This window comes from Carcharodon carcharias, chromosome 8 (assembly GCF_017639515.1).
Source record: "Carcharodon carcharias isolate sCarCar2 chromosome 8, sCarCar2.pri, whole genome shotgun sequence".
Lineage (NCBI taxonomy): Eukaryota > Metazoa > Chordata > Chondrichthyes > Lamniformes > Lamnidae > Carcharodon > Carcharodon carcharias.
In genome coordinates, this window is record NC_054474.1 from 140,558,035 (window position 1) to 140,584,164 (window position 26,130).

Here is a 26,130-nt window from a genome sequence, read left to right on the forward strand (position 1 = left end):
ATGCTTTACTTCTAAAGCTTTAACATGCTTATTAAAATATTTACTCTACTAAAATCTTAACTTACTCTTCAGCAGGTTCAAATTAGTCTTAGTCAAGGCTCCTTCAACAGCAATTTCCAAACCCGTGAGCTCTATCACCAAAAAGGATAAAGGGCAGCAGATGCATGGGAACATCACCACCTGCAAGTTTCCCTTCAAGCCACACACTATCCTGACTTAGAAGTATTTCGCCGTGCCTTCACTGCCATTCAGTCAAAATCCTCAAACTCCCTCCCGAACAACATTGTGGATGTATCTACACCACATGGACTGCAGCAGTTCAAGGTGGCAGCTCACCATCACCTTCTCAAGGGCAATTAGGGACGGGCAATAAATACTGGCCTAGCCAGCGGTGCCCACAAACTCTGAATGAATAAATTTAAAATTAATTATTGGTGTTTCTCTTATTTGTTCCAGTTGCAAACAACACTGGCCGAGTTGCATTTACAGTACAGCACATCCAGAGCAGTTGTGGCTTCTCCCACAAAGCTTCTGAACTCTGCTTATTCCAAGAACGTCAGGACTTAAATAGTTTTCCTTACTGCAGAGTTCCACAATTGTAGGTAATTGGAAATAGAGAGTTGTTTTCACAGATATTAAATCAAAACTCAATATTTTGTGAAAGTCCATCAAGCATAGTCAACACTTCAACAATAAAAATACATTTATGTAACATCAAATGTTTCATGGAAGCAATGATCCAATAAAAATTTGACATTCCAGCAAAAGTTTAGTCAGTGGGCAGGTTTTGAGAGAGAGAGAGAGAGAGAGAGAGAGAGAGAGAGAGAGAAAGACAGACACTCAGCCAGTAAGTTTTAGGGAAGAAATTTGAGAATTTAGAGCAAAGATTAAATATAGACTTTATTAGACAGTTGTCTAATCCTGTAGACCAAGCTGTAGTCATATTGGCATGTGAGATAATGTTTCTCTTCAGCTACTAAGTATCCAGGTGCCCCAATCCGCTAACTGATTCCACCTCAGCATTACCAGTTAACAAGAAAAAGCTGGTTCAATTTTAGTTTCCCTTCACTGTTGACAGATACTAATAGCAGCATGATCAATGAGTGGAGAAGGAAAAACCTATAATACACATTCCATCCAATTAGGGCATACCCCGTCTTAGCATCACATGACTTGCCAGCTTGTCTTTCCATTTCAAAGACTTATGGTGTTCTGACAATGTGGGAGTCAACAGGGGCTGTAGACCAATGTAATTAACTTTATGTTGTGGATGAGAACAGTTTATCCAATGTGCATACAACAACAGAATGTCAAAATTTCAACTTTATTTTACAAAAAAAGTGTTACAAAGTTTTTGCACCTATCTTGTTGCTTAATTAAATAAGAAATGAACCATTTTTTCCGTTATTCGTGTTGAAATAAACACATTTACACTTATTTGTTCAACATTCCACTGTTGCTAAACCATTAAGTCCATGTATTGCAGTACAATACACAAAATTTTTGACTTCACTGATCTGGATCCTGAAAGTGGCTCCTGTCACCAATACTCTTTAAAACAAAATGTCTGAATGGTTCCTTTTTAAAAACTATGTTTTAAAAGTTCAAGATCCTGAATCAATATTTTCACTGACAAATATATTGAGAATACATTCCTCTGGCCGTTAAATTAATTACTCTTCTGGGCTGTGAACACCTGACAGGGTAAACCAAATATTATTTGTAAGGGAGAGTAAATGCCGATAATAGTAGAAACAGTTGAAAAATACCACCAAAGAGAATTGCAATGATAATGACTTTCAGTAATTCAGGATCTTTGAAGTTTGCCATTTGGACTTTTGACCAGCTCTGATACGTTCATGCCATTGTAAGATGTTAATCTGCAGCTTCTTAAAAATATTTATCACGGAGCTATCTGTCCAACATGTAATTCTCCAGCTCAATGGAACAGTTCATTTGATTTAATTTTAGTTTGTGACAAATGGGACAAAAAATTTTAATGAGCAAATGTACCACCTTGTGATTATGCATAAGGGATGACACAACAGAAAGATAATGTAGCTACTGTGCTTCATGATTCACCTTACAGTAAAGGTTCCTGTCAATCACTAACACACAATAATGCTTCAATCCAAGTAGTAAGCTGGAACTATCAGATGGCAGCTGGTGTAGAGACGGTTCTCAATGGCAGTTCCAGTGGTGGCGTCTCCACTGTTTGCACAGGGCTCTGCTTAAGACTTTCTAGCTTTTCAGTAAGTTGAGTATATAAGTCCTTCACTGCTTCAGCGCTCTGCAAAATTAAAATGGAATAAGAAAATAAGTGCTAAGGTCAAACAAACATTTTTTCTAAGATCTGTCGCATCCTTTTCAATGCTCATCCCTGGCACCTTGGCAAGATTCAATTTCAATGTGAAGGCCCGAATGTTTTTGTTTCTACCACCCTATCAGGTAAATGATTCCAGACATTTATCAGTGAGTGAGGACACTTATGTAAAGTATACAAATCTACACAGCACCTCCCTTTAATTAAAAAAAACAAAGCCTTGGGTTTCTTATGGCCTGAAAAATATACTCTTTACAGTACCAGCTCTTACAATCTAATCGACATTTGCTCCAATCAAGCTTTAAAGTCTTGCTCAGGCTCAAATATTAATGCTCTTTTTAAGATCAACTGAAAAGAATGTTATTTATTCATAGTACTGATCTGCATCTCATTTCCCACTTGACTCCCATATCTTGTTATTATCTCTCATTTCTGATCTTTATACAAACAGCTACCTCACCTGTTTGGTAGGTTCCAGTGCCTTTTGCAATGAAACCATTTTTGAAGGTACCACTTTATGGTGAAGGTGTAGCAGTAGTCGAAGGATATGTCTGTGCACATTTTCTTTACTGTAATAGAACATGAGACAGGATATTATGATCATTACAAAGGATTAGAAAATGAAAATCGCTGTTGCCATTTCAAGGAGCAGGTACCTGTATTACTTAGATTCTAACATTACATCTGGTCATTATCTTATTGCTGTTTGTGTGAGCTTGCTGTGCATAAACTGGCTGCCTACAATTATTTAGTAACTGCACTTGAGAAATACCACATTGGCTGTAAAGCACTCTGGGATATCCTAGAGCCATAAAAAGCACTGTGCTAATACAAGACTGTGTCAGCAGTTCACTTGTTTGGAAGACAGTTGCTGAACAGTAGATGTTTCTGGTACAAGAGAACTTCAAAAAATACTGCTGCTTTACTTTCCTGAGATCCAAGCAGCTGACATTAAAACACAAAAACAGAACCTGTTTAATGCCACATCAGCATCCTCAAGTTAAATCACAGCATTTTATTGTACATTAGCCTTTGTTCCCAACTTTATCAGACCACTCCTCACTTGGTTCACTGATAAGAATTCATAATAGACAGAAATAGTGTGGCCCAGGTTCTTAATTCACTTCGCTACATTTGCCTAGACATTTACAAAGGCACTCTCTGACTTATAAAGGATCTCTTATTGGAATCACTGGTGATGTTGAACCCAAGGAAAATTCATTCATTCATATGTTCTCTGCTCGAAGACAGGTTCTTGGCTCATTCTCTGCTGATGCTTCATCCTGAGCCTTTTTTCTTGGCAGTTTTTGTCAGTGATGGTTTGCCATAGCCTTCCACTTTCAGGCACAGGATGAGGAGGCAGGTCCCAAGTCTCCTCCAGCCAGACCAAGAATCAAATCTGTGCTGTTGGTGTTATTCTGAACCACACACTAGCCATCTGGCCAACTGAGCTCATGGCAGCCCCGCACCACCATTCCCCCCGTGAAAAAGGAAACTATCCAGTGTAAAAAGCTAAAAGCTGAACTGGTGAGTAAGTTAATAAAAAAAGCACCAATTTAACTGACATGAGGAGAATGCATTAACATATGTCAAAGGCTTACTTTCTGATGAGCCCAAATAACACCCACACTCTTGGAAGATAAAAACTGCTGTCACAAAAATATATTCCAAGAAATTTATCAAGACTTGAATTGATCTGCACACTTACTAAAATAACCTCTCAAATCAAAGTACAGAGTCAACTTTACAATCAGACAAAATGATTGAAGCCATTAGCCAGGCAAAAAATAATAGTAATTTTCTGTCACTAGATTTCATTCAAACACTCGGTTAACACCAAGCTTGTCAAGACATCTGGCTCAGAACTCTGAACTACACAAACCCTTTCTCATTTCATTTCTGGAATCAACTTCAGGAACACATTTAAATTGATGGAATCCTGAATGGACTTAGTTTCAAAACCCGAGATCAGTTTGTGCATTTGCTGGAATACAAATTTGAGTTAACTGTTCTCCCTCATTGGTTTCAGCATGAGATATGTCCAAATATTCCTTGGTAGCTAAAGCCCTTCTTGCAATGCATTCTATAAAGTGGACTGGATGTACAATTTTAATTTTTTTTTACCTGGAGAATGTTGTAAGGATGAAGCCATCAAACAGTGCAGTACAGAATTCCTCTGTAGCAAATTCCTCCATCAATAATGTTAAATGGCTGGTAAATAGGTGCAAGAAAATATCGCTAAATGCCATGTCATTGTAGGTTTCCACTGCAATGAAATACAAAGGACACTTAAGCACCTCAGTTGACATCAAAATTCGTTTTTAAACTGCAGCACTTTCAATTTCAGGGGGAAAACAAGAATCTACATGAATACAAAAGACTACAATTTTAATTTTAGAAGTTACCAAAACTTCAAAATTATAATTATTCTGAGCTCCGATATAAATTTAGACAATAATTGTGGAGGTTTCATTACCTACCACAATTGAAGAACCCACCTCCCTTCCTGTGATGAATGGAAATGTTCAGAGCAACACTTGGTATTGCGAAACTACAGCAAATCTTGACTTTGCCACAAGTTACCTAATATATACAAATTGTGGAGCGAGAACCCGCATCTCTTTTCTGTAGATTTGTGTCTATGATGAATGAATCCAGACCTACTCTTATTAATACTTGAAAAAAAATGTTTTAGAAAATAAGTTTAACACTAGCTCTTACACTTGTAAAGTTTTAAGAACATTTTCAGATCACACAATGAGTAAAGGCAGTGGCCAATATAGCATTAAGCTACAGGGACTGGAAAATCACAGACCAATTCCTGGTCTGTAGTGAGTTAGCAGACTTCACCTTGGCCAATGGTTGCGCTGCTAAACTGGCAGCTGGAATATATGAGTAAGGCCAAAAAAAATAGAAGCCAGAGTTTCCACTCTGGATTAAAACCCAGTGTTCACCTTGGCTGCGATGCCCTCCATAGTTCAACAGCCTGCCAAAAACTTATTTTCCAGGCCCATACACAAAAAATAGAAACTGGTAAAAGTACTTGATTGTGTCAATGGGACTGTCGACACCTTTCAAATAAATCCTTCCTTTTTCAATATATTTTATTTCTGCATTGAATCCACAGGCTCTATGTCTAACTATCACCAAAACTTTAGACATCACTAATAGATCTCCTGGTGCGTTGACCATGGAAAATTAGGATGCAGCAAATTTAGTTCAGTAGAATTGTGATGCTGTAAGTTTTTGTTTGGGAATCTGCAGATTCTGGAACTTACGAAACTCTGTTTAATATAAGACAAGTATGTAGCTGCAGGCATGACTGTAGCACAGAAGGGTGATGCCCAAATAAGGAAGGTGTGCCACACATAGAAATATATTACAGATTCTAATTTTTATTGCATGTAAAAAAAATTAAGTATGACAGTAATTTAATTAATTAGGTCTCTGGAGACATCTATGAAGTAATATGCAGGGCTGTAGCCAGTATTTATATGGGGACTGTGAAATCTATAGCTTCAGCATACATTTGGAAGATGGACTGAGGCTGCTCAGCACCAGTTACATGTTCTGAGAATTCTGTACAGTTCTACTGCCAAATACAACATATAAAGTTTCATAAGGAACTATGGTTGATTCTAGCACACAGCTGAAATCTTCTCTCCTACTTTTTGATATTATGTATACAAGTAACTCGCTGCATTTACAAATTTACTGCTGCAAAAATGAATTAATTGCAAAGAAAATGTGCACTTTTAGAGGTCAATTCATCTTCATGATGAATTTTAAAAGTACTTGCTATTGTTCTATCAGAATCATCTGCAAATCCACTCTGAAAGTTAACAGAGAAAAACATATAGCACCAGTGTTGTCATTGATCTTATTTTGGTATCAATATCCTGTCATGGGAAAAACATCTCTTTGTGACAGTGTTAACTTGTCACAAGTTTCTCCCACCATTGATGGATCAGTCCTTCAAGCTGGTGTTATACATCTCAAAATATCAATTTCATGCACCTCTGCCTTCATCTCTTCCCCTCCCTCCCAGAATGCTTGCTCTTACTTTCCACTCCATTAGCCTCCGCATTCAATGGATCATCCTCCACCATCTCCAGTTGATGCCACCAAACACATCTTCCCCTCCCTTCTCCTTTCAGTATTCTGCAGGTGCCGTTCCCTCCATAGTCCACTCTGTCATCACTCACAACACCCATTCCCCTCCCTCCAGCACTCTGATGCAACACCTGCCCTTTCATCTACTCCATCCTCACTGTTAAGGGCTCCAAACACATTTTCCAGCTGAAACTGTGATTTACTTTGTATCACTGCTCACAATGTGACCGCCTTTATACTGGGGAAATCAAATGTAGACTGGGCGATCACTTTGCAGAACACCTCCATTTAGTCTGCAACCGTGACCCCAAGCTTCCAGTCACCATTTTAATTTTATGTTCCACTCCCATGTCTAGTTCTAATGAAGCTCAAATGGAAGCTCATGGAACAGCACCACATCTTTCAATTAGGGACCTTCTCAACATTGATTTTAATAACTTCAGATCATAACCTCTACTCCTATACAGACAACAGGTATTGATAATGGTTATGGTGTTGCTGTTAACAGTTCCCCCAAGGCCCATCTTTTGTTTATTTGTCCAATTATCATCCTTTCTGCCTTGCACCATTGTCTCTTATCATTTAATCATTCCTGTCTTCCACCTTATTGCAGAACTTTCCTTTTGTTCTCTTTTCCCCTTCTCCTTTCTCTGCCTCTACATTTGCTAAGAAATTGTCAAATCTCCAACTTGTTCCAGTTCTGACTAAAAGTCACTGACTGGAAACATTAAACTCTGCTTCCCTCTATATAGGCTTGCCGAGTATTTCCAGCATTTTCTGTTTTTATTTCAAAATACTCTCTCCAGACGCTTCCCAAATTTGGAAGGACAAAGTTATTTTAATGTAGGGTTCTTTTCCATAATTGGAATGAGCACACTACAAAGATGTTCCACATTTAGTACATTTTCCTGGAATTCTTGTAAGTTTTAAAATATAGTCATTCACAGTTCAGTCCAAGTATTAAAACTCTGAACATTGCTAGTCAGTAAAAGTAATTATTTGTGTGTCCACTACAGCATAGTCATAGCGTGTGTACTGAGAGACTATGCCGACACTTGTCCCCTTTCACTCTGAACCACAGTATATACATCAAATGTGCACTTGACACAAATCAGGATCCAATTTTTTATGTATTAATTTTATATATGATTTATAAAGCTTTGTGGTAGAGCTGGTGCAATATTTACAAAGGAATTTGAAAAGAAACCTAAATGATTGCCACATCATTAGTGCAGCTACTCACCCAGTGAAGGTAGTAAGCGGAGAATGGCATTCTTGTTCCTCTGTTTCGTAATATGCAGTACATAGTACAGTGCGATTTCACAAGCTACACGATTCTCCAGAACAAACCTAGCAATGGAAGAAACCCAAAATTTTTGTTTTATCTCCAGTTATCTTGATTAGAATGCAACATGCATGACTTGCAATATTTCACTTTCTATACATCATTTAAATCTAAATTATATTTCCTACTTTATGCTTCCTGGTTTTGATCCTATATGTCACAGAGAGGAAAATTCATTCTAATTGGATGAGGAACCGCAATGTTGCTTGCTCTGTTTACAAATGCCAGAATTGCCCTTTAGAAGGTCCAGCACTTGAAAATATGTGGGATAAGATGAAACTTCTGTTGACAAGCCTGCAACAAGTCTCTGGCAGACATCAGTCAGTGCTGTTCCTATGGCCTCTGAGAGCAAAATCCAGACCATTGCTTCACAAGAGATTTGTAAGGAATACATACGTTACATACTATTAGTACTAATGTTCACTTTTCTTTAAACATGAACATTCATGTTACAGATATTCTCCTCCTTCATTATTCACTCAGTTGACTAAATAGCTAGAGTGTGGTACACAATGACACAAACAGCATGGGTTCAATCCCTGTACCGGCTGTGGTAGTTCATGAAGGCCTGCCTCCTTGCCTTGCCCCACGCTTGACGTGGAGTGGTGTGGCTCCAGCTATATAACAAAATGTCTCTCTCTAATGGAGAGAGATGCCTATGATCCTTCATGCACCATGTCTAACTACCTCACCTTCACTATTCAAAAGGTGGGGGCATTCTACTAGTAAATTCAGTCCCATTTATTAAATTGTCATTTGTGACTGAGAAATAATCATAATTTAATTTCATGCTTTGTTAACCTTGTAACTCAGAATCAAGAAGCTAATTCAAATCTTCTACATATTCTGTCCAAATCCTTCATAACAGTGTTAATGCTCTGTGAACACTATGCAATACTTTATGAACGGTTCTCATCGAGATAATAAACTTATTTCCAAAATTTAAAAGGTAAAATTGTCTCCTGGACAATAGCGTACTTGATGAAAGATTCTGGGAGGCTAGTGGGATACAAGTTTGCAGCCTTCTCCTCAGTTGGCAGTTTTTGGTCCACATTGAAACTATGATCATCTACCACAAATGCCATCAGATTGGGTAAGAACTTAGTGATCAGTTCTATCTCCTACAGAAAGATCACAAACAGAAATGGAGTATGTTTACAAAATAATTTATTCTTTGAACATAAAGATTATTTTAGATCTTCTACGATTTATTTGTCCACCCATCATACTATGTCAAGCTATTATAAAAAATTACAGACAAAGAATATTAAAAGTTAAATCTATGCAGGCTGCTAACAGACTTGTTATGTTCTGAGGCTTTCTGTCCTGACTGCAGACCGACAGAAGGTATTTAAGCATCTTGTCACAATATGAGGTTAAAAAGTGACACTGTGATAAATCAGTAAGTAAATGCACTAAATGGTGTGCACAAACCATGAATTCTCAGCCAGGAAATGTGGCAACAATACAATTGACCTATCACCAAATTAAGAAACATGTTAAAAAAAAAGTTGTCATTTGGTTAGAGTCAGTCAGAGTCAGAGTCAATCAGCAAACTCTGAAGGAAGTAACACCTGCGAATACTGGGTGATGAGAGCCAGGCTAGATTTTTTATTGGATTCAAGTTTCACCATCTGCTTTGGCAGGAATCGAACCCAGGTCCAATAAAGCATTACCCTGGGTCTCTGGATTACTAGACCAGCAACAATACCACTACGCCATCGCCATTGATGGCCGAGAGCCAGGCTAGGATGTACAGCTCTCAGGAAGCTGTCAACAATCACAATGAACAGCTACTGAGGTGTTGCACTGGGTTTCCCCATCTGTAAAACTGGACCAGGAAGGGCAATTAAAGGAAAAGTAGGGATTAAATGAAATAGTAAATCTGTGATCTGAGGTCTGTGCCAGCAATTTATCAGTAATAAAATAAAAAATAGGTTTCAAATGTAATACTTTTCACAGCCCCTATTTTAGCCCTTGTAAATCTATTTACTTCAAAAACAGACCTTCTCTGTTAACACCTCCAAAAGGAATTCGCATCCACCATCTGCTTTTTATCATCAACACATGCTGAGACCATTAGGCCAAAGGTGAGCAGTTACCTTTTTGGAATCTTACCTCTACGACAATGCATCGCAAGTTTAATGGAAATGAATTTAAAAAAATATATTAACAAAAAAAAAATTCCACACAGTCAGTCATTCAGTTGGAGGCACAGACATGAATGGCAACAACCTGACTTACTAAAGCTTGATTATGACTGCTGTTACCAGAGGTGGCCCAGCACCTTACCCATAAACACTGTTCAGTGATTAAAATACATTCATGTGTATAAATATGGAGTGCTTGAGACTTTCAATTGTTGCTTATCGATGGCGAGCTTTCGATTTTTCCTTGTAAGTTAAATAGACAAATGCCAATGTAGACGTGGCAATAAGTGGCTTGGAGGGGAACATGCAGCTGTTTGCCTTTGTCCTTCTAGGTGGAGAGATCACAGGTTTGGAAGGAACCTTGCTGAGCTGCTTCAGTGGTACACACTGCTGCCATTGTGTGTCAGCGGGGCGAGTGAATGTTGCAGGTGGTGCCAATCAAGCAGGCTACTTTGTCCTGGATGGTGTCGAGCTTCTTGAGTGTTGTTGGAGCTGCACTCATCCAGGCCAAGTAGAGAGTATTCCATCACACTCCTAACTTGTGCCTTGTAAATGGTGGGCAGGCTTTGGGGAGTCAGGAGGCGAGTTATTTGCCGCAAAATTCCCAGCTTCTGACCTGTTTTTGTTGCCACAGTATTTATATAGCTGGCCCAGTTCAGTTTCTGGTCAATGGTAAAGCTCAGTATGTTGATAATGGGGGAATTCAGTGATGGTAATGCCACTGAATGTCAAGGGGAGATGGTAATTGCTTGTCAATTGTGTGGCGGGAATGTTACTTGCCACTTATCAGCTCAAGCCTGAATGTTGTCCAAGTCTTGCTGCAGGCTGCTTCAGTAACTGAAGAGTCACGAATGGTGCTGCACATTGTGCAATCATCAGTGTACATGATTGTATGTTATGATGGAGGGAAGGTTATTGATGAAGCAGTTGAAGGTGATTGGGCCTAGGACACTACCCTGAGGAACTCCTGCAGTGATGTCCTGGGACAGAGGTGATTGACCTCCAACAACCACAACCAACTCCTTTATGGTATGTATGACTCCAACCTGCTAAGTCTATTCAAGTCTTTTGGGCTATCTGTGAAGATGTTAAACATTCAATATAATAAAAAAACATTTTGTATAGTTCAATGAATTAAGTATAATAAAGTAGAAATGGGATGTAATGTCAGAAATGCAATCATTTCAGATCGAGCCAGGACGTCACAAAGAGCTTCAATAATCTGTTACTATGTAGAATGTTAATAACCAATACCATTAAGCAGTGGATTAGGTTTCGTAACTTACCATTTTTGGTTCCTTGAACACCTGACTGTCAATCATATCCCAGGCCCCTTGACCCAGCGAGAGCATACGCAGCAGGAGGAGAAGGTCTGGACTGTCCTGTTGAATTCCACAATTACTAGTCTTCAGTAATCCATTAATCTCAAGACAATCTTAATTTAAGAAAAACTAGATTTTGGAAGAATAGACATCTTTCTCACTTTATAAAAATAATATTCAAATAAAATCATTCTAAATATTACAAAAATGCAAAGCAATATAGAATACTATACCTGTAGCAGACAAAAATATGGATGCTTGCATATTAAAACTGCAACACTTGTATTTATCCAGCAGCTTTAACATAAATTGGCTCAAGGCACTACACGGGTGTGTAAGCTAACAAAAACTGATGGGGAGCCAAAGAGATCTTAGAAGAGGGTGACTAAAAGATTGGTCAAAGAGGTAGATTTTAAGGGGGATCTTAAAAGGAGGAAAGAGAGGTGGAGCAACAGGAGATTTAGGGAGGGAATTCCAGAGCTTATCGTCTAAACATTAAAACAAGCCCCCACTACCGTGCCTTGAAAATTAGCATTTTGAGTAGAAAAGAAATGCTTTGCTAACTCAGTAAAGAGCTCAAAGTAACAAGCTTTCACAATTTATTTGATCAGAGATAAAAAGCATGGCTGAAATTATACAAATAGGAATACAAGCTAGCCACAAAATGGTTCTGGAAAACAAATACTTTATAAGCTAATGTGATAACCATTGCAGCAAATATATTTTGATAACAGATTGAAGGTAACTGTTGCAACTATTACAAATATCTTATAAGATCTGTTTATTTTATTTAGTGCTTTTAGTTTTTACACATGTTAATTCGTTAATGTCTCACTCTTTTGGCAACTTTTAAAATGTCAAATTACAAAGAATTATCAGTCACAACATTTTTTCAATAATTATTTAAAACAAATGTGTCCACTCCATCTCATGATAACTAATTTGGCTTAGTCTGAGTTCAGCTTCTGAGAAAACCAAACTGAAACATTTGGTATGAAATCACTGCTTAAGTACTGGGTAATATTGCTGTCAGACCTTATGTCAATTATATGCTCAGGCTCAATAATCCCTCAGAGTTCTTTCTGCAATAATGTTACAATTTAAACAAAAATAATGACATGGTTGGTGGACGTAGTGGTGAGGTGGAGTTTAGGGCATGAAGAAATGAAAAGAAGCAAAAGGAAGTTCAAATTTTGCAGTTTTACCAAAGGTCCGAATTGAAAAAACAGTAGCTCATCACATAACAGGATGCAAAAGGCATCCTGTCATTTTACAAGACAGTAAAGGACATTTTCTGCTTAAAAATATGAAAACCATCTTCAACAAGAGCATAATCTGTATTATGGGGGTTAAAATTTGGAAACAAAAAGATCAGCCTTTTTTGAACTACTGCATCAATTCTTTGAAAAAATATGTATTCTCTAATTAGCATTTTTCAACACCACTTCTCTATTCTTGTTGAAACACCTGATAACTAACATTAAATCCAAAGCAACACTGGACATATTTTGAACACTACATAATGATCACTGCATTTTGCAATTTGGCCAAAGCCAAACCTTTGGGATGTGAAATTATCTGAACTTCTGCTTCCATGAGAAAATTGACAAAAAAAATCCAAACCTTAAATCACATTTCTGTTTCAGGCACTGAACGATGCCAAAAGTTCAATGTCAACTTTAGGTATTGCGTTGCCCTTATCTAAACCTGCTCACGGAACTAACTGGGTGGAACTGTGTGTCACGTTATGAACTTTAAGGTCAAGTGAAACAGTGGTGAAATAGCACACTAGTCTTCAGGAATTAGCCTATGAGTACTTACTCTGGGTAATGCATCCTGGCTGACCAACTCCTGCAGGTTTTTCACAGTACTCAGCGCCAGAGTATTTATTGCAAAGGGGTCGCAAAGGATCATCGAGAGGTCACTAAAAAGAGACAGTGTTACCCAAGAACTCCAATAATAAAACAGATTGTACCCATATAACGAAGGATAATTGTTCACTGGGAGAGCACTCACCCTAACACCTGCTCCTGTCCCTTCTTAACTCCATCCAAGAAACCTTGCAATTCTCGAGCTCTCTTTGCATCTACAAATCTCTCTCGAATGCAAGCATCCAGACACCAGGTAAACTGCAAACAGAGGTCATTTTATATATTTTCAAGTTCTGTTTTTAAGGTGGGGGTTGTTTAAATTGCAAAAACGAATATACTGCAGCTGCTGCAAACCTTAAAATAAAAAAAAAAGAGGCCTTTCTAGGCCATGGTCACTTCAGGCGATGGATTCACTTATTCTGGACTTGAAAAACGCTAGACTAACTGGTTAAGACACAGGAAAAAAGTTATTGCCAAGTAAAACTGCAACTTGTTGCCCAGTCACCAATTCTCACTTTAAAAACAATGTGCCAGTAAAATGGATGGGAGATCTAATTTTCAGTTTGTATACGTAATGTACTTGCCGAAGTGTCACTATACCTTGTGGCAAGGATCCACAGAGCATATTTCACTGATATCTAGGTCGTGCAAAGACATCAGAAGTTCTGCCCGCAGAGTGCAATAATGGACGTTTCTTGTCCGCAGGAACAGAGTGCGCAGAAACTGGAGAACCATGTCATACAACTTCACATTTTTCCCAATCATGTTGGTTAATTTCTGGACAACCTAGACATACAAGGGGAACAGAATCATGAAAACATTGCAAACAAAGAACGTTATCTTCAAACAAACAATGAAACCTTGAAGGCTTGCAAAAGATAAAGTATACATTTACTATTAATCAGGATGAAATACAACTAATGTACAATAAATAATATTTTAATCATCCTTGTGATTAGAAAATCCAACGGCAAGCCACTGAATATAAAATGTACACACCCCAAGTACTAACTCCCAAGTGCCTATTCATTTTCTACAGAACTGTGGAACCAATTTCTGGTTTATTTTTGCTGAATGTTTTCTCTCCTCATTTCAAAGCACTCATTTCTAATTGGTTGAAGTATTACAAGCCAAATAAAGTGGCTATTTTCACATTTAGACAAGGAGATGGTAGACTACTTGATCGATCTAGTCCTCAACTAGCATTTACACAAGTTACTTACAGCTTGACTCACTGGGTAGCCATGAGGAGCAGAAATCTCACCCTCAAGAGTGCTGAAGCAAAATATAGCATCACCATCAAATACAACAGTTTAGCATCCAGGATATCCCACCATCATGTCCACATCTATGTGTTTCTTTTAAGTGTCCATGATTTTATGTATCTTCTGAAAGCTAACATGACTAAGTTATTGCCCAGGTGGGCTGGGGGTGAAAAAGTAACCCTTATGTCCCCAAGTAACTCCTTTTTTTAAAAATCATGACACAAAGCCCCTCGGTAAAATTTCAAAGGCTAAATCTGCACCAAGAGACAGAATAAAAATCTAAAGGGTACAAGAAGAGGAGAATATTTATAAGTTAGCTAGAACTCCCTTATGCACTACACCAAAGACACACAACTCATCTCTACACAGTTTAAACAATTTGCGTTTTTGACCGGGAATAAGAATTTTAAAATTTTCTACAATTTACAAAAAAAAATTGAGGTGAAAACATACATCATCTAGTAAACAGCATCATCATGCTAAGTGCCATTCTGAAAAAAAATTTGAATGCTTGTCAAACACCTAATTGCTCAACAATCTCTCTCATACTCCTTGCTAAATCATTGCTCCCTACCAGGCACTCCATTAGCCTAACCTCTGACTTGCCTTGAACAATGCCATGGGGATCCACTTGGAGTCTACACCACTGATTTTCACAGGGAGATGGGAGGGAGATCGCAGGGCTCCATAAGATCCTCAGACTTACATCAATATGTAATTGTCAAATTTCTGTACTTGTTGACTGATTACACTGTCTACCCATAAAGCACATGATTTGGAAAGTTGATACTGCTGGGAACAATGTACAATCTTTAAGTTGAATATGTATGTGTGTGTGTTAAGAAAGGTAAAAGGGCTCCAGTTTCATTTAAGTTTTGTTTATGAACTTTGGTGCCAGAGTGTCTGAATGGACCCCTGCCTAAAAGGTTAGGTATGTATACAAACAAACCCAACAGATATTTTTAATGAGATTTTACAACCCCTGAAGTTAGAGATAGTCTTAAAAAAAAGGGGCTAGAAGCTTAGGGGAAAAAAAACTGGGCTGTTGTCTAGTGACACAGAGAAAGACACAGGACAGTTCAGTGTGAGTCAGGGAGAGGAGACAGGGTTTTAAGCTCTGATGAGAAAAACTAAGGCGATTGAGAGACTGAGTTCAGGAAGCTTGTGCTTGATCTGCAGTTAAAGCAATAGTGAGTTTAGAGTGCAGTTTTTGGGCGTCTCGGGGAAAGATACAAGTTGAGTGGGAAGCATTGAGTGAATGCTGAGGAATTCACTGGAAGAAACCATTTGCAACTGTGCCAGTCTCAAGCGAGAAGCCTGTGTGTCAAGATAATGGTATATCTTCACAGGTTTGTGTGTCTATAAAGATATTGTTGGGGTGAAGCAATAATGAATATCTGAATTATCTTTTTGTGTTTGTATTGAGATTTTTCTAACCTGTCTGGTGTAACATAGTTCATTTTTCTAGTTTAATAAATATTTTATTCTGCATGTTAAAAGTGCTGATTCTTGTGAATTTGTTCAATAACTTTCCTCTACAGTCTCTAAAAAAAGTTAGGATCTGACATGCCAGGTTTCAATCTGGGATCTGATGTGTCCAGTATTATCAGCTGGATCATAACAATACCACGATTTAGAGTAACAATAGGAAGTATGCCAAGATTTTTATGAGTCCCAATAGAGAAAAGATTTAAATCCATAGTTAAACAAATCCTAATGGACTCCAATATTACAGGAAAAAAAATTCCAGAGCGATTATTACTGCATTTTCCTGCTAAGTTGCCAAGGGCATTAAAATGTTGAAAGAAATTGTGAAGCTTTGTTGAAGTAATATGCAAGAATTTGCTTGCACAAAAGCCACTCCATGTATAAGGTAGAAGTAACAAGTCTTTGACATTTATGAAATAATCTTTCCATGCTCCTGATAACAAGCTATCCTGTCCTGTACCTCTCCTTGGCGCCTGTTTTTCGGGGATGCTGAGAAGAAGTTGTGCAGGACCGACAGCTCACTGCTGAAGAGGGAATTTTCTTTCTCAACAATATACTGTTTCAACAATGGGGAGACCTCATCTCCAAACAATGCCTGGTTATCCTGCCAGATCTGACGTTTCACTTCGGTGGCACAGATTTTGTACAGCTCCTTATCTGCCATCACCAGCTTTAACTTCTCTTCTGGTACCTGTGAAAATATATGTAACACAGGGCCATTATGATAACGCAAGGTAAAGATTAGATGGGATAGAGGTAATAGAGGAAGAACATTGTACATATCAGAATGAGGCAACTCCAATAAACTCTTTAAATATTAACTTGATCAAGATTTTATCATTTGCTAAAAATTGCTGCAAGGAAATCCTCAAGCTCAGATTTGACTCAGATTGTCACTTTTCTAACACTTTACGACTGACCTTAGGTAAGTGTTTCATTACACACATTACAACGGGTTGTATTGATGGAACTTTAACCAATGGAAAACATTTCCCCAGGAGATCTTCTAGTTTGTTATACCTGAGGAAAAAGGTTCAGAAAAATCATCAAATGGCAGCAGTAATGTGTGCAAAAGAATATAGTCTCACATGAGGAATTGTTAACCAAAAAAAACAATTATAATTAAGGTTACTTCTTTATAAGCTCCAGAATACCAGACCATTCTCAATGCTTTACAGCTCATTATTAAGCTGTCTTTCAACGGCATTAAAATGTTATTAAAAATTATTTAATAGTGACATTGTACCATTATAGTTAAATATGCTAAAAAATGCAGCACTGGACAATAGCGTGGAAAATATAATTGCAAACTAAATGTTGAGTTTTTAATGAGGAACAAGCTTGATGAATAAATGAACAGATCAAGAGCCTCTACTTATTTAAAATAATTACATTATGTATTTGGCTTGAACCATATTCCCTATAGGCAAATGGCAAGTGATTTGGAAATGGACAAAATAACTATGAGTAAATTCTCTGTATTGGGGTGTTGTAAATTCTCTGTATTGGGGTGTTAACCTGTTTTTTTTTTTTCCCTATTAATAAACTGGATTTTTAGCTTCAGGGTCTTTTCTCCTCCTGTCCTTAGTGACATTTGAAGCCTTGGGAAATTTATCCACCCAAACAACTGTGGGCTCTGAACACGTAAGTTATTTTAATAGATAAAATTCAATGATGTCTTCAGTTTGAGTTAAACATGATTTTTGGAGGTGAAAACTTTCAACGTGTGCATGCGTGTAAGTGCATGAGATTACAAACTCAACATGGAGCCAAAGGGGGGGTACTGCAGACAAATTGTTAGCAAAAGACAAAAAACACTAAAATGTCTACATATTATGTTTACCACACAACAGGAGGCTGACACAGTGGGTGGAATTATCCTAAATTTGCACTAAGTGTGGTAGTGGGCGGGTAAAATAACATTTTACCTGTCGGCCACGATGGTGGTTTTCATGCCGTATCGTCCTGAACCCGCCTCATTATTTATGCACTCCTGGGAAACACGCCTTTTACATGGTGGGCAGGCTGTAAATCGCCCGCCCGCCATCACCCCACCACTGCATCATGCCATGTTTAAAGTCCAGCTGTAAGTACACATCTCAGTGCTTCCAGCTCACCATTACTGCACAGAAGACATGGCCCTGAAACTGAAGACGACTGCAGCCCCCAGGATCAGCAGCGCATCTCTCAAGCAACTTTTGGATTCAGTGGAAGCCCACTGGGATGTCCTCTACTCCTGCTCTGGCCGCAGGATGGGCAGCAACAGCAATAACCTGGCTTGGGAGTGGTGGTCAGTGCCAACGCACTGCAAAAAAGGACAGCAACCCTGTGCTGCTAGAGGATTAATGATCTCCTCCATTCCACCAGGGTAAGTCACTCATCTCACACACTCACAAACCCATCACACATCCACAGGGCTCGCACTCACTGCCGGTTCAAGGGGCATCACCATTCACTCTCTCACACACTCACCATCAATATCCTCATCCAGTCCATTGGACCACTCAACACCCACACAGGCCAGGCATACTTGTCATCTGGCCTAGCAGGCATCCTGCTTACACTTTCTCCATCTCTATCCATGCAGGACAAGCTGGCACACAAGAGAGAGATCGCAGACCAGTGGTGGAATGCCGGAAATCAAGGTCTTCACGGGCTTTGAAAACAGTGCCATCCAGCTGCTCAGCAAGGATTGGGACCCTTCCTGTGCTGAAGGTGAGGTCGGTGCTGGTCTACCAAGTGAGGGTCTAGCAGTGCAACATTCATCAGTCAGCCAGGCCATGAGTGATATGTCCTCTTTCACAGGCCACAGCCATGCACTAATTATCTCTCCTTGCTTTTGCAGGCACATCTGACAAACAGCCAACAGAATTCATGACCCCTGGCCTCCAATAAAGCTCTGATAAAAACCTCTGAAGAAGAATCTGGAGGCACCCTCCCTTAAGTCCTGTCACAGCACTCAGCCACCAGAGGAGAGAGACAGATCTTGGTGGGACCTAGCTTTAGAGTAGCCTCAGGGTCACAATGTAGTGAGCACATCGCACTGTCTGATCCACAGCAGGTGGCGGCAGGGACTTCCCATGCACCTGGTGCGCAAAGGACTGCCGGAGGGCAGAAATTTGCTGAGTCCAAGTCAGGTGACAAGACTCTGGACTCAGTCATGTCACAGTTGCTGGAGCTGCAAAGGAAAGCTCGGGAACATCAGGAAGGGATGTCCGCTGCACCCCTCAGATTGCAAGGCACAATGGAGGAGTCCGTCCGCCTTCACTCTGAGGTGATAGTGGTGGCACGCCAACACACCGAGGTCGACACTGGTGGGATAGTGGCCGCCATGGAGACATTGGCCCAGGATTTTGCTCCTGCACTGCTGAGGGCTCTACTCAATTGCGGATGCCGTAGTTGGCCTCCAACAGTGTGTACGTGAGAGGGGTGCCAGGCAGCTCGATCTCACTCCAGCTAACCCTGTTCCTCGAGGAGTCAGCCTGTGGCCACATGGAGGAGGATCAGCAGGTGCACACTCCGGGTCCACCCATCCAGATGACTCCGAGAGTGTCCGGCCAATCTGACTCCCCTCTTCCTGTGATCTCAGCAGCTCTAGCTCCACAGGCCGAGGAGGGTGCCACTGCCACACAGCAGGATCCTGAAAGCAGGCCGGGGCCCTCCAAGTCTTGGCCCTCCAGAGGACGCCAGCCAAAGTCATCACAGGCAGGGCATTGCAATCAGCAGGCGGCCTCCACCTCCGCTGTGGATGTCCAGGGAGCACAAAGACATAGCGGCAGGGTTAGGACAGTTGAGGAGAATTAATTGCACAGCCTGGGCACAGGTGTTAATCACTTGTACATACTGTTCACTATTGTCAATAAACACCTAAGAATGTCTCCCTGCCTATGGCTCCTTTTTCTGATGAGCAGTGTTCTTGTCACTCAGATGTGAAACCTTTCTGCACAAGATAAAAGCAGGTGTCTCAGTCCAGGGCTTCTTCCCTGTGCTCTGTGCAGCCTTCAGACAAAGTGATGGGCTGGTCTCTCATTCCCTGGAAACATTACTGATGCCTGCACCTAGGTAGTGCTTGTCATTGCTGCCAGAATGTGGCTGCAGGCGCCACAGAGTTCTCATTCTCCTGGTGTGCTCTCAGCACTTTTAAGAGGGGGCTGGCTCCCATCTCTTCAGCAGCTGTGGCCACTGATGCTGTGGCTCAGGTGCTGAAGGCGGACAAAGCATCAGGTGCTTCTAAAGTTTCATGGCTGCGTCTCTATGATATGACCCGAGCACAAGTGATCTGCCCTCAGCGACACAGGAATCAGGTATTCTCAGGGGCTGCATGAAGAGTTAGGGAGTGTCCTCAATGTATGTCATCACCATCCTCCTGTAATGGAGTGACTATTAGGGCCACTATTGCCTCTCCATGACAGGAGCATTCTCATAGGGTAACTCGCGCTGCCATCAGCCAGACTGGAGTCAAACGTTCACAAATGCAATGAAAGGATCTATGGGTTCACCTCACTGTATGTCATCATCACCTCCACAAATCTAGCAGCTATGAGGGCCTCCCGAACATGCCTGCCTCATTTAGTCATGCAAGGGCCTCATCCCCATCAGCGTCGCCTCCGAGGACCTCCTCTGTCTCATCCCCATTGGTGTCATCCTCAGTGGAAAAGATGTGCAGCTCCTCCATCTCCCTCTCAGCCAGCTCATCGCCCTGTTGGGAGCGCCAGGTTGTAAAGGGCGCAGCAGGCGACAATGATGTGTGACACCCTCTGTGGACTATATTGCAGGGCTCTACCAGACCGGTCCATGCACTGGAACCTCATCTTCTGCATCCCCATGGTCTGCTTCACCAAGGTGCGAGCTGCAGCACGAGCCTCATTATACCATTGCTCTTCTGCAGTTTGAGGCCGCCGCACAGGGTATCATCAGCTATGGACTCTGCGGGTAGCCCTTGTCCCCGAGGAGCCACCCCTGTGGCTTCTGTGGATCCTGGAAGGCTCCGTGGATCTGTGACCGACTGAGCATGTGGGCGTCATGCACACTCCCTGGAAATCGTGTGCACACCTGCAGGATGCATGCACACACCAGCTGCACATTCAGCAAATGGAAGTCCTTGCAGTTGATGTAGTCCACTGTATGTTGCGATGGAGATCTGAGCACCACGAGTGCAATCAATCACACCCTGCACCTATGGGAAACCCGAGATCTGGGCAAATCCAATTGCTCTTGCATCCAGGCTGTCCTAGTTGCGAGCGAAATGCACAAAATGTGTGCCTTCGCAAAGATGGCATCCATGACCTCTTGGATGCATTTGTGGATGGAAGCTTGAGAGATCCCACAGAGGTCACTTGTGGAGCCTTGAAAGGAGCCATTGGAATAGAAATTGAGTGCCACGGTCACTTCCACAGCCACTGGTAGTGGATGCCCTCCATGTCCACATGGCACCAAATCCTGCAGTAACTGGTAGATGGGAGCAACCAGTTCCCTAGACATCAGTGACGCTGGTTTTTGGTCATCCGCAGGAATGACAGGCAGCGTCAAAGACCCGCTAGGCGCTGGCCTACGACGGCTTGCTGTGGCTCTTGGGCAGCGTGTGCGGGAGCCTCAGCCACCCCTTCTTCCTGAGGTTGCTGCTCCTGGCTCTCCGCAGCCAGGAGCCTCAGCGCTATCTCCTCCGTCGTTTGCACTCAGTAGGTCATCAGGCATACAGCTAGTTCACCAGGCTCCATGATCCTGATGTACTTCTCCTGCAGGATGGAAGAGACAGAGACACGTGGTTAGCCTGGGTGCACTAAAAATCTGCCCTGGTTAAGTGTGACGGCCCCTTAACGCTTCCTGGAGAGTGCTGGCCACCACCTGGATGGCCAGAGATTAGTGCGCTGCATGGCTGCACTGTTAGTTTGAACCATGGAGAGACTGGTCCAACCCAGGATGCTGACATTGCAAGAAGCTGAGGGCCAGTGACTGCTACATGGCCAGCTTTAGCGAGGAGACTGTACAACGTGTGCAATCCAACTGCTCTGCAGTCCACTAAAGTGCTTATGAATTTGCAGTCTGTGCCAGGGTCAGGGTCAGGGGAACTCTGGAGAACTTGGCAGCACTTTGATGGCTCTGCGTTGCTTGAGTGGGCAAATAATTCAGGAGCCCGACCCCAATTATATCAATGTTGCTGCGCCTGAGCTGTCTCAGTTGCAGAGGAATGGTCACTTTCTACAGGTTTCCTGAATGCGTGGCCACTTCCCTCACCCACCCTACCCCCCCAACCCAAATGCTGCCCTTGTGCCACCCCCCCCCCACCCACCAGTCGTCTCAATTGTAAGGCTGCACTTGCCCCCGACTCTCCCTCACCCTCAAAAGTCACCTCACAGGCAGGGCTGCACTTGCCCCCTGCTCCCCCCGCACCAGTCAGGCAGGACGATACTTCACCACCACCCACCCCACCCCCCACCCCAGCGTCCGTGAAGCCTGCAAACCAACAGGTGAGCTCTGCAGAACGTTGCTGTGCACTCACCTCCAGTTCAGCCAAAGTGCAGGTCACCAAGTGCACGTCGCCTCTGTGCTGTGGTGAAACACGTCAGTGTGTTTTCCCGCCGATGTGGACGGATGATCCAGCAGGGGTGCAAGAGCCTGCCGGGATGGCCTGATAATGATATGCTGATATATTACAATGAGGTTCCCGATGATGGGAAACGCGGCCCGTCATTGGCGGGCTGAGCGGACAATCGTGACCTGGCTTCCCGCCGTCGTGAAACCAATCATGCCATATTGTCCGCTCATGCCACCTATCATGCCCACCATCTGCGGGCACAGAAAATTCCAATGTGTGTGTGAAAGAGAGGTTTATTTTTAAAGCATTAATAAAGGAAAAAAAAACTTATAAACCAAGTTGATTTTTTTTTTCAGTTATACAATTATCATTTACCTCCACCTTCTCAATGGCAGCTAGGGATGGGCAATAAATGCTGACCCAGCCAGCGAAGCCCACATGCTGTGAATGAATAAATTTAAAAAAATTTAGGGATAACAAAACTGCATTATGATAGAAACCTTTCACTTCAAGCATCATTTGGGAAAGGGAAAAAGTATTTCAAGATAACCTTACAATTCACAGCACTCGCCACAGCATCAGATTTATCCTTATGAATGCTGACTCTGATCATTTACTGCCTGTGAATGTTATAAAATGTCATGCTTAGACTTTAAGTGATAAGCCTCAATCATTATAAAACCTAGAGAAAAAAAAATTAATTTGGCCAGGTGCCACGCTATCACAATTTGTAACTCTACCTGTCTCCGTCTTTTCCCTCTGATGCTATGGTGGCAACCTTATCCAGCAGTTTTTCTCGTAGTTCATCAAATACAGACTGGTGGAATTCCAACCTGGGAATGCTGTGCAGGTCCAAGAAAGGTAAAGCTGATTGCAGGGATGGCAGCAAGATTCCATTTTCAATCTGAATTAAATCAAAAAAAAAGTCAAATAATATACAAAAAAACCCCCAAGATACAGGGAAGGGACAAATCACAATCCCGTTCTGCCTTTGGCTAAAGTGTGATGATGCTGACCTCTTGAACAGCGTCTATTAGATGGCAAAAAGGTTGCCAACTCCTCTGCAAACTTATAACTGGCAGGGTTCTGATTGCAGATTTATGATTTTATGTGATGGTTCCAAGATTTTAATCTTGCCCTCTTGAAGCAAAATCCATATAGGAAGACAGGTTCCCACAGCACCTTCACCTCATGCACTGAATCATTTCCCTAAAGGCACAGCTGGAGTCCATCAGAGCTAACATCTGTTTACCATTAATTCTGCAAGCAGTACATGACATCATAATCTAATCATGGAGCAAGCAAGATCACCTCATTTGTTGCAGAACCATATTTCAGGAAAAAAGAAATTACATGTAAATCAGTTGATCAGACTTAGGCAAATTTGAATGCCAAATATGATAACTGTTCTTCTGATTTATCAAAATAATATTTAAAGCAGAGTCAGGATAAATGGGTCTTTTTCTGGATGGCAAGTTGTAACTAGTGGGGTGCCACAGGGTTCAGTCCTTGGGGCCCCAACTATTTACAATCTATAATCTATATTAATGACTTGGATTCAGGGATAGAAGGTACTATAGCCAATTTTGCAGATGACACCAAAATAGGTGGGAAAGTAAGTTGCAATAAAGAAATAAGAAATTTACAAATGGATACGGCCAGGTTCGGTGAATGGGCCAAAATTTGGCATATAGAGTTTAACGTGGATAATTGTGAGGTTATCCATTTTAGCCAGAAGAATAAAAAGGCGACTTATTATTTAAATGGAGAGAAACTTCAGGATGCTTCAGTGCATGAATCGCTGAAAGCTAGTATGCAGGTAATAAGGAAGGCAAATGGAATTTTGGCATTTTTTGCTAAAGGAATAGAATATAAAAATAGGGAAGCGTTGTTGCAACTGTACAAGGCATTGGTGAGACCGCACCTGGAGTACTGTGCACAGTTTTGGTCCCCTTACTTGAGGATGGATGTAGTTGCACTGGAGGCGGTTCAGAGGAGGTTCACTAGATCGATTCCAGAGATGCGGGGCTTGTCTTATGAGGAAAGATTGAGCAGTTTAGACCTACACTTGCTAGAGTTTAGAAGTATGAGAGGAGATCTAATTGAGGTATATAAGATGCTAAAGGGGATTGACAACATAGACGTGGAGCGGATGTTTCTCCTTCTGGGGCATTCTAGAATGGGAGACCATAGTTTTAGGTAAGGGGTGGTAGATTTAAATCAGAGATGAGGAGGAATTATTTTTCCCAAAGGGCCATGAATCTGTGGAATTCACTGCCTCAAAGTGCAGCGGATGCTGGGGCGCTGAATAAATTTAAGGAGATAGATAGACAGATTTTTAATTAGTAACAGGTTGAAAGGTTATGGGGAGAGGGCGGGAAATTGGAGTTGAGGCCGAAATGAGATCAGCCATGATCGTATTGAATGGCGGGGCAGGCTCAAGGGGCTGAATTGCCTAATCCTGCTCCTAGTTCTTATTTTCTTATATGACATTGTGGCTTGACAAATCACAAGGGAAGTTGAATGGGTGTTATAGCCAGCTTGTACCCTCCCTCTGCACCTTTCTTTTATTTCATCTGGTGTTCGAGTACCAAAACTTAACGTTTGACAAGTTCCAATCAAAATCAGTGCCTTTGGGCACAATATCATCAAGTAACTGGGGAAAACTTTCTCCCAAAGCAGGGGTGGAGGGGGCACGAAGGAGGGGGGCGGGGGCGCGTCTGTGTTCACTCCCTGTAAACACCACAGATCGGGAGTCTGTTTAGTAACTTGGACTCGGTTCTCTGACTCGGAGCTTCCGGGAGTGAGGGGTCCAGGCTCGGCCGGGTAGGCGGGGCCCCGCTCACCTGGAACTGGTCGATGGCTTTCAGCGGTTCGGTGCAGTTGGTTAGAGTTTCCTTCAGATCGTCTCCGCTCGCGATGCCAAGCTCCTGCAGCCCCGAGAACATGGCGCCAGGAATGGGGGAGCGGCTCCGCCCGCACACCAGCTCCGGCTGGAAACCAGCTCCCCCTGCACTCGGGTTCCTCCCTAAACAAACCTTCCCCTGAAACTTGCTGCTCGCTGTAAATGCAACGCCTCATATCAGTCTCACTTTTACATCCCCTTTCTGCTTAATTGTTGTTTAATTTTCATTCACCTAAACACATCTAAATTACGAACTATGGAAAGGCGATTAAAAGTGTTGCAAGCTGTTGGGGAAAAACAAGGCCCACACCATACACACTAACACTCAGTTTTCAAGCAGATAACCTTGCGCCACAGCAATCAACTTTTCTCGTGTAATTTAAGACAGCGTTGCATCAAAGCCCAAGTTGCAATCTTTCACAAACTGATTACCTTAATTTGTTAAACGATTGGGAATGCACCAATGTTTTCCTGTACTGGAAAAATTGACCCTTTACACTGCAGAGGAACGAAATCAATGAGCAAATGCATCTTCATGCAACTGCTGGCTGCTATCAGTGCACAATTCTATAGTCAAGCTGCAAATTTATCCAACTGCCAAAACACATCTAAAACCTGGTTAATCTTTAACTTGTAGAGCTCACTGGTTTGTTTCTAGGCATATATGCACACTCAAGAATGGGATCCATTATCTTCAATGTGAGGATTCAAATTTTTCTGGAGGATAATGCTCTGGACCCATCTAAAGACAGAAAGCATCTAGTAAGACAAAACTAGAGACAAATCCTGAAACTGCTTTTTTCAAAACAAAAT

At 41.5% G+C, this 26,130-nt stretch overlaps 1 protein-coding gene across 1 annotated transcript; it reads right to left on the reverse strand.

The window, feature by feature from the left end:
• Positions 1-1,305: 1,305 nt before the first annotated feature.
• On the reverse strand, positions 1,306-25,411 carry nelfb (negative elongation factor complex member B). Its single transcript, XM_041194232.1, has 13 exons — positions 25,259-25,411; positions 23,153-23,316; positions 16,798-16,897; positions 16,338-16,568; positions 13,725-13,910; positions 13,270-13,382; positions 13,075-13,177; positions 11,218-11,313; positions 8,760-8,902; positions 7,680-7,786; positions 4,448-4,589; positions 2,784-2,892; positions 1,306-2,290 (listed from the first exon to the last, which is right to left on the reverse strand). Exons 1-13 carry the CDS (start codon positions 25,358-25,360, stop codon positions 2,153-2,155), a joined length of 1,734 nt encoding a protein of 577 aa, XP_041050166.1. The 5' UTR covers positions 25,361-25,411; the 3' UTR covers positions 1,306-2,152.
• Positions 25,412-26,130: the final 719 nt, after the last annotated feature.

Excerpts from the sequence above, each read along its gene's own strand:
- nelfb (XM_041194232.1), bottom strand. The coding sequence starts at position 25,360 with ATGTTCTCGGGGCTGCAGGAGCTTGGCATCGCGAGCGGAGACGATCTG. Across the intron at positions 16,569-16,797 it reads TAATGAAACACTTACCTAAG|GTACCAGAAGAGAAGTTAAA; the intron begins GTCAGTCGTAAA and ends ATATTTTCACAG. Across the intron at positions 2,893-4,447 it reads ATCCTTACAACATTCTCCAG|TAAAGAAAATGTGCACAGAC; the intron begins GTAAAAAAAAAT and ends GTTCTATTACAG.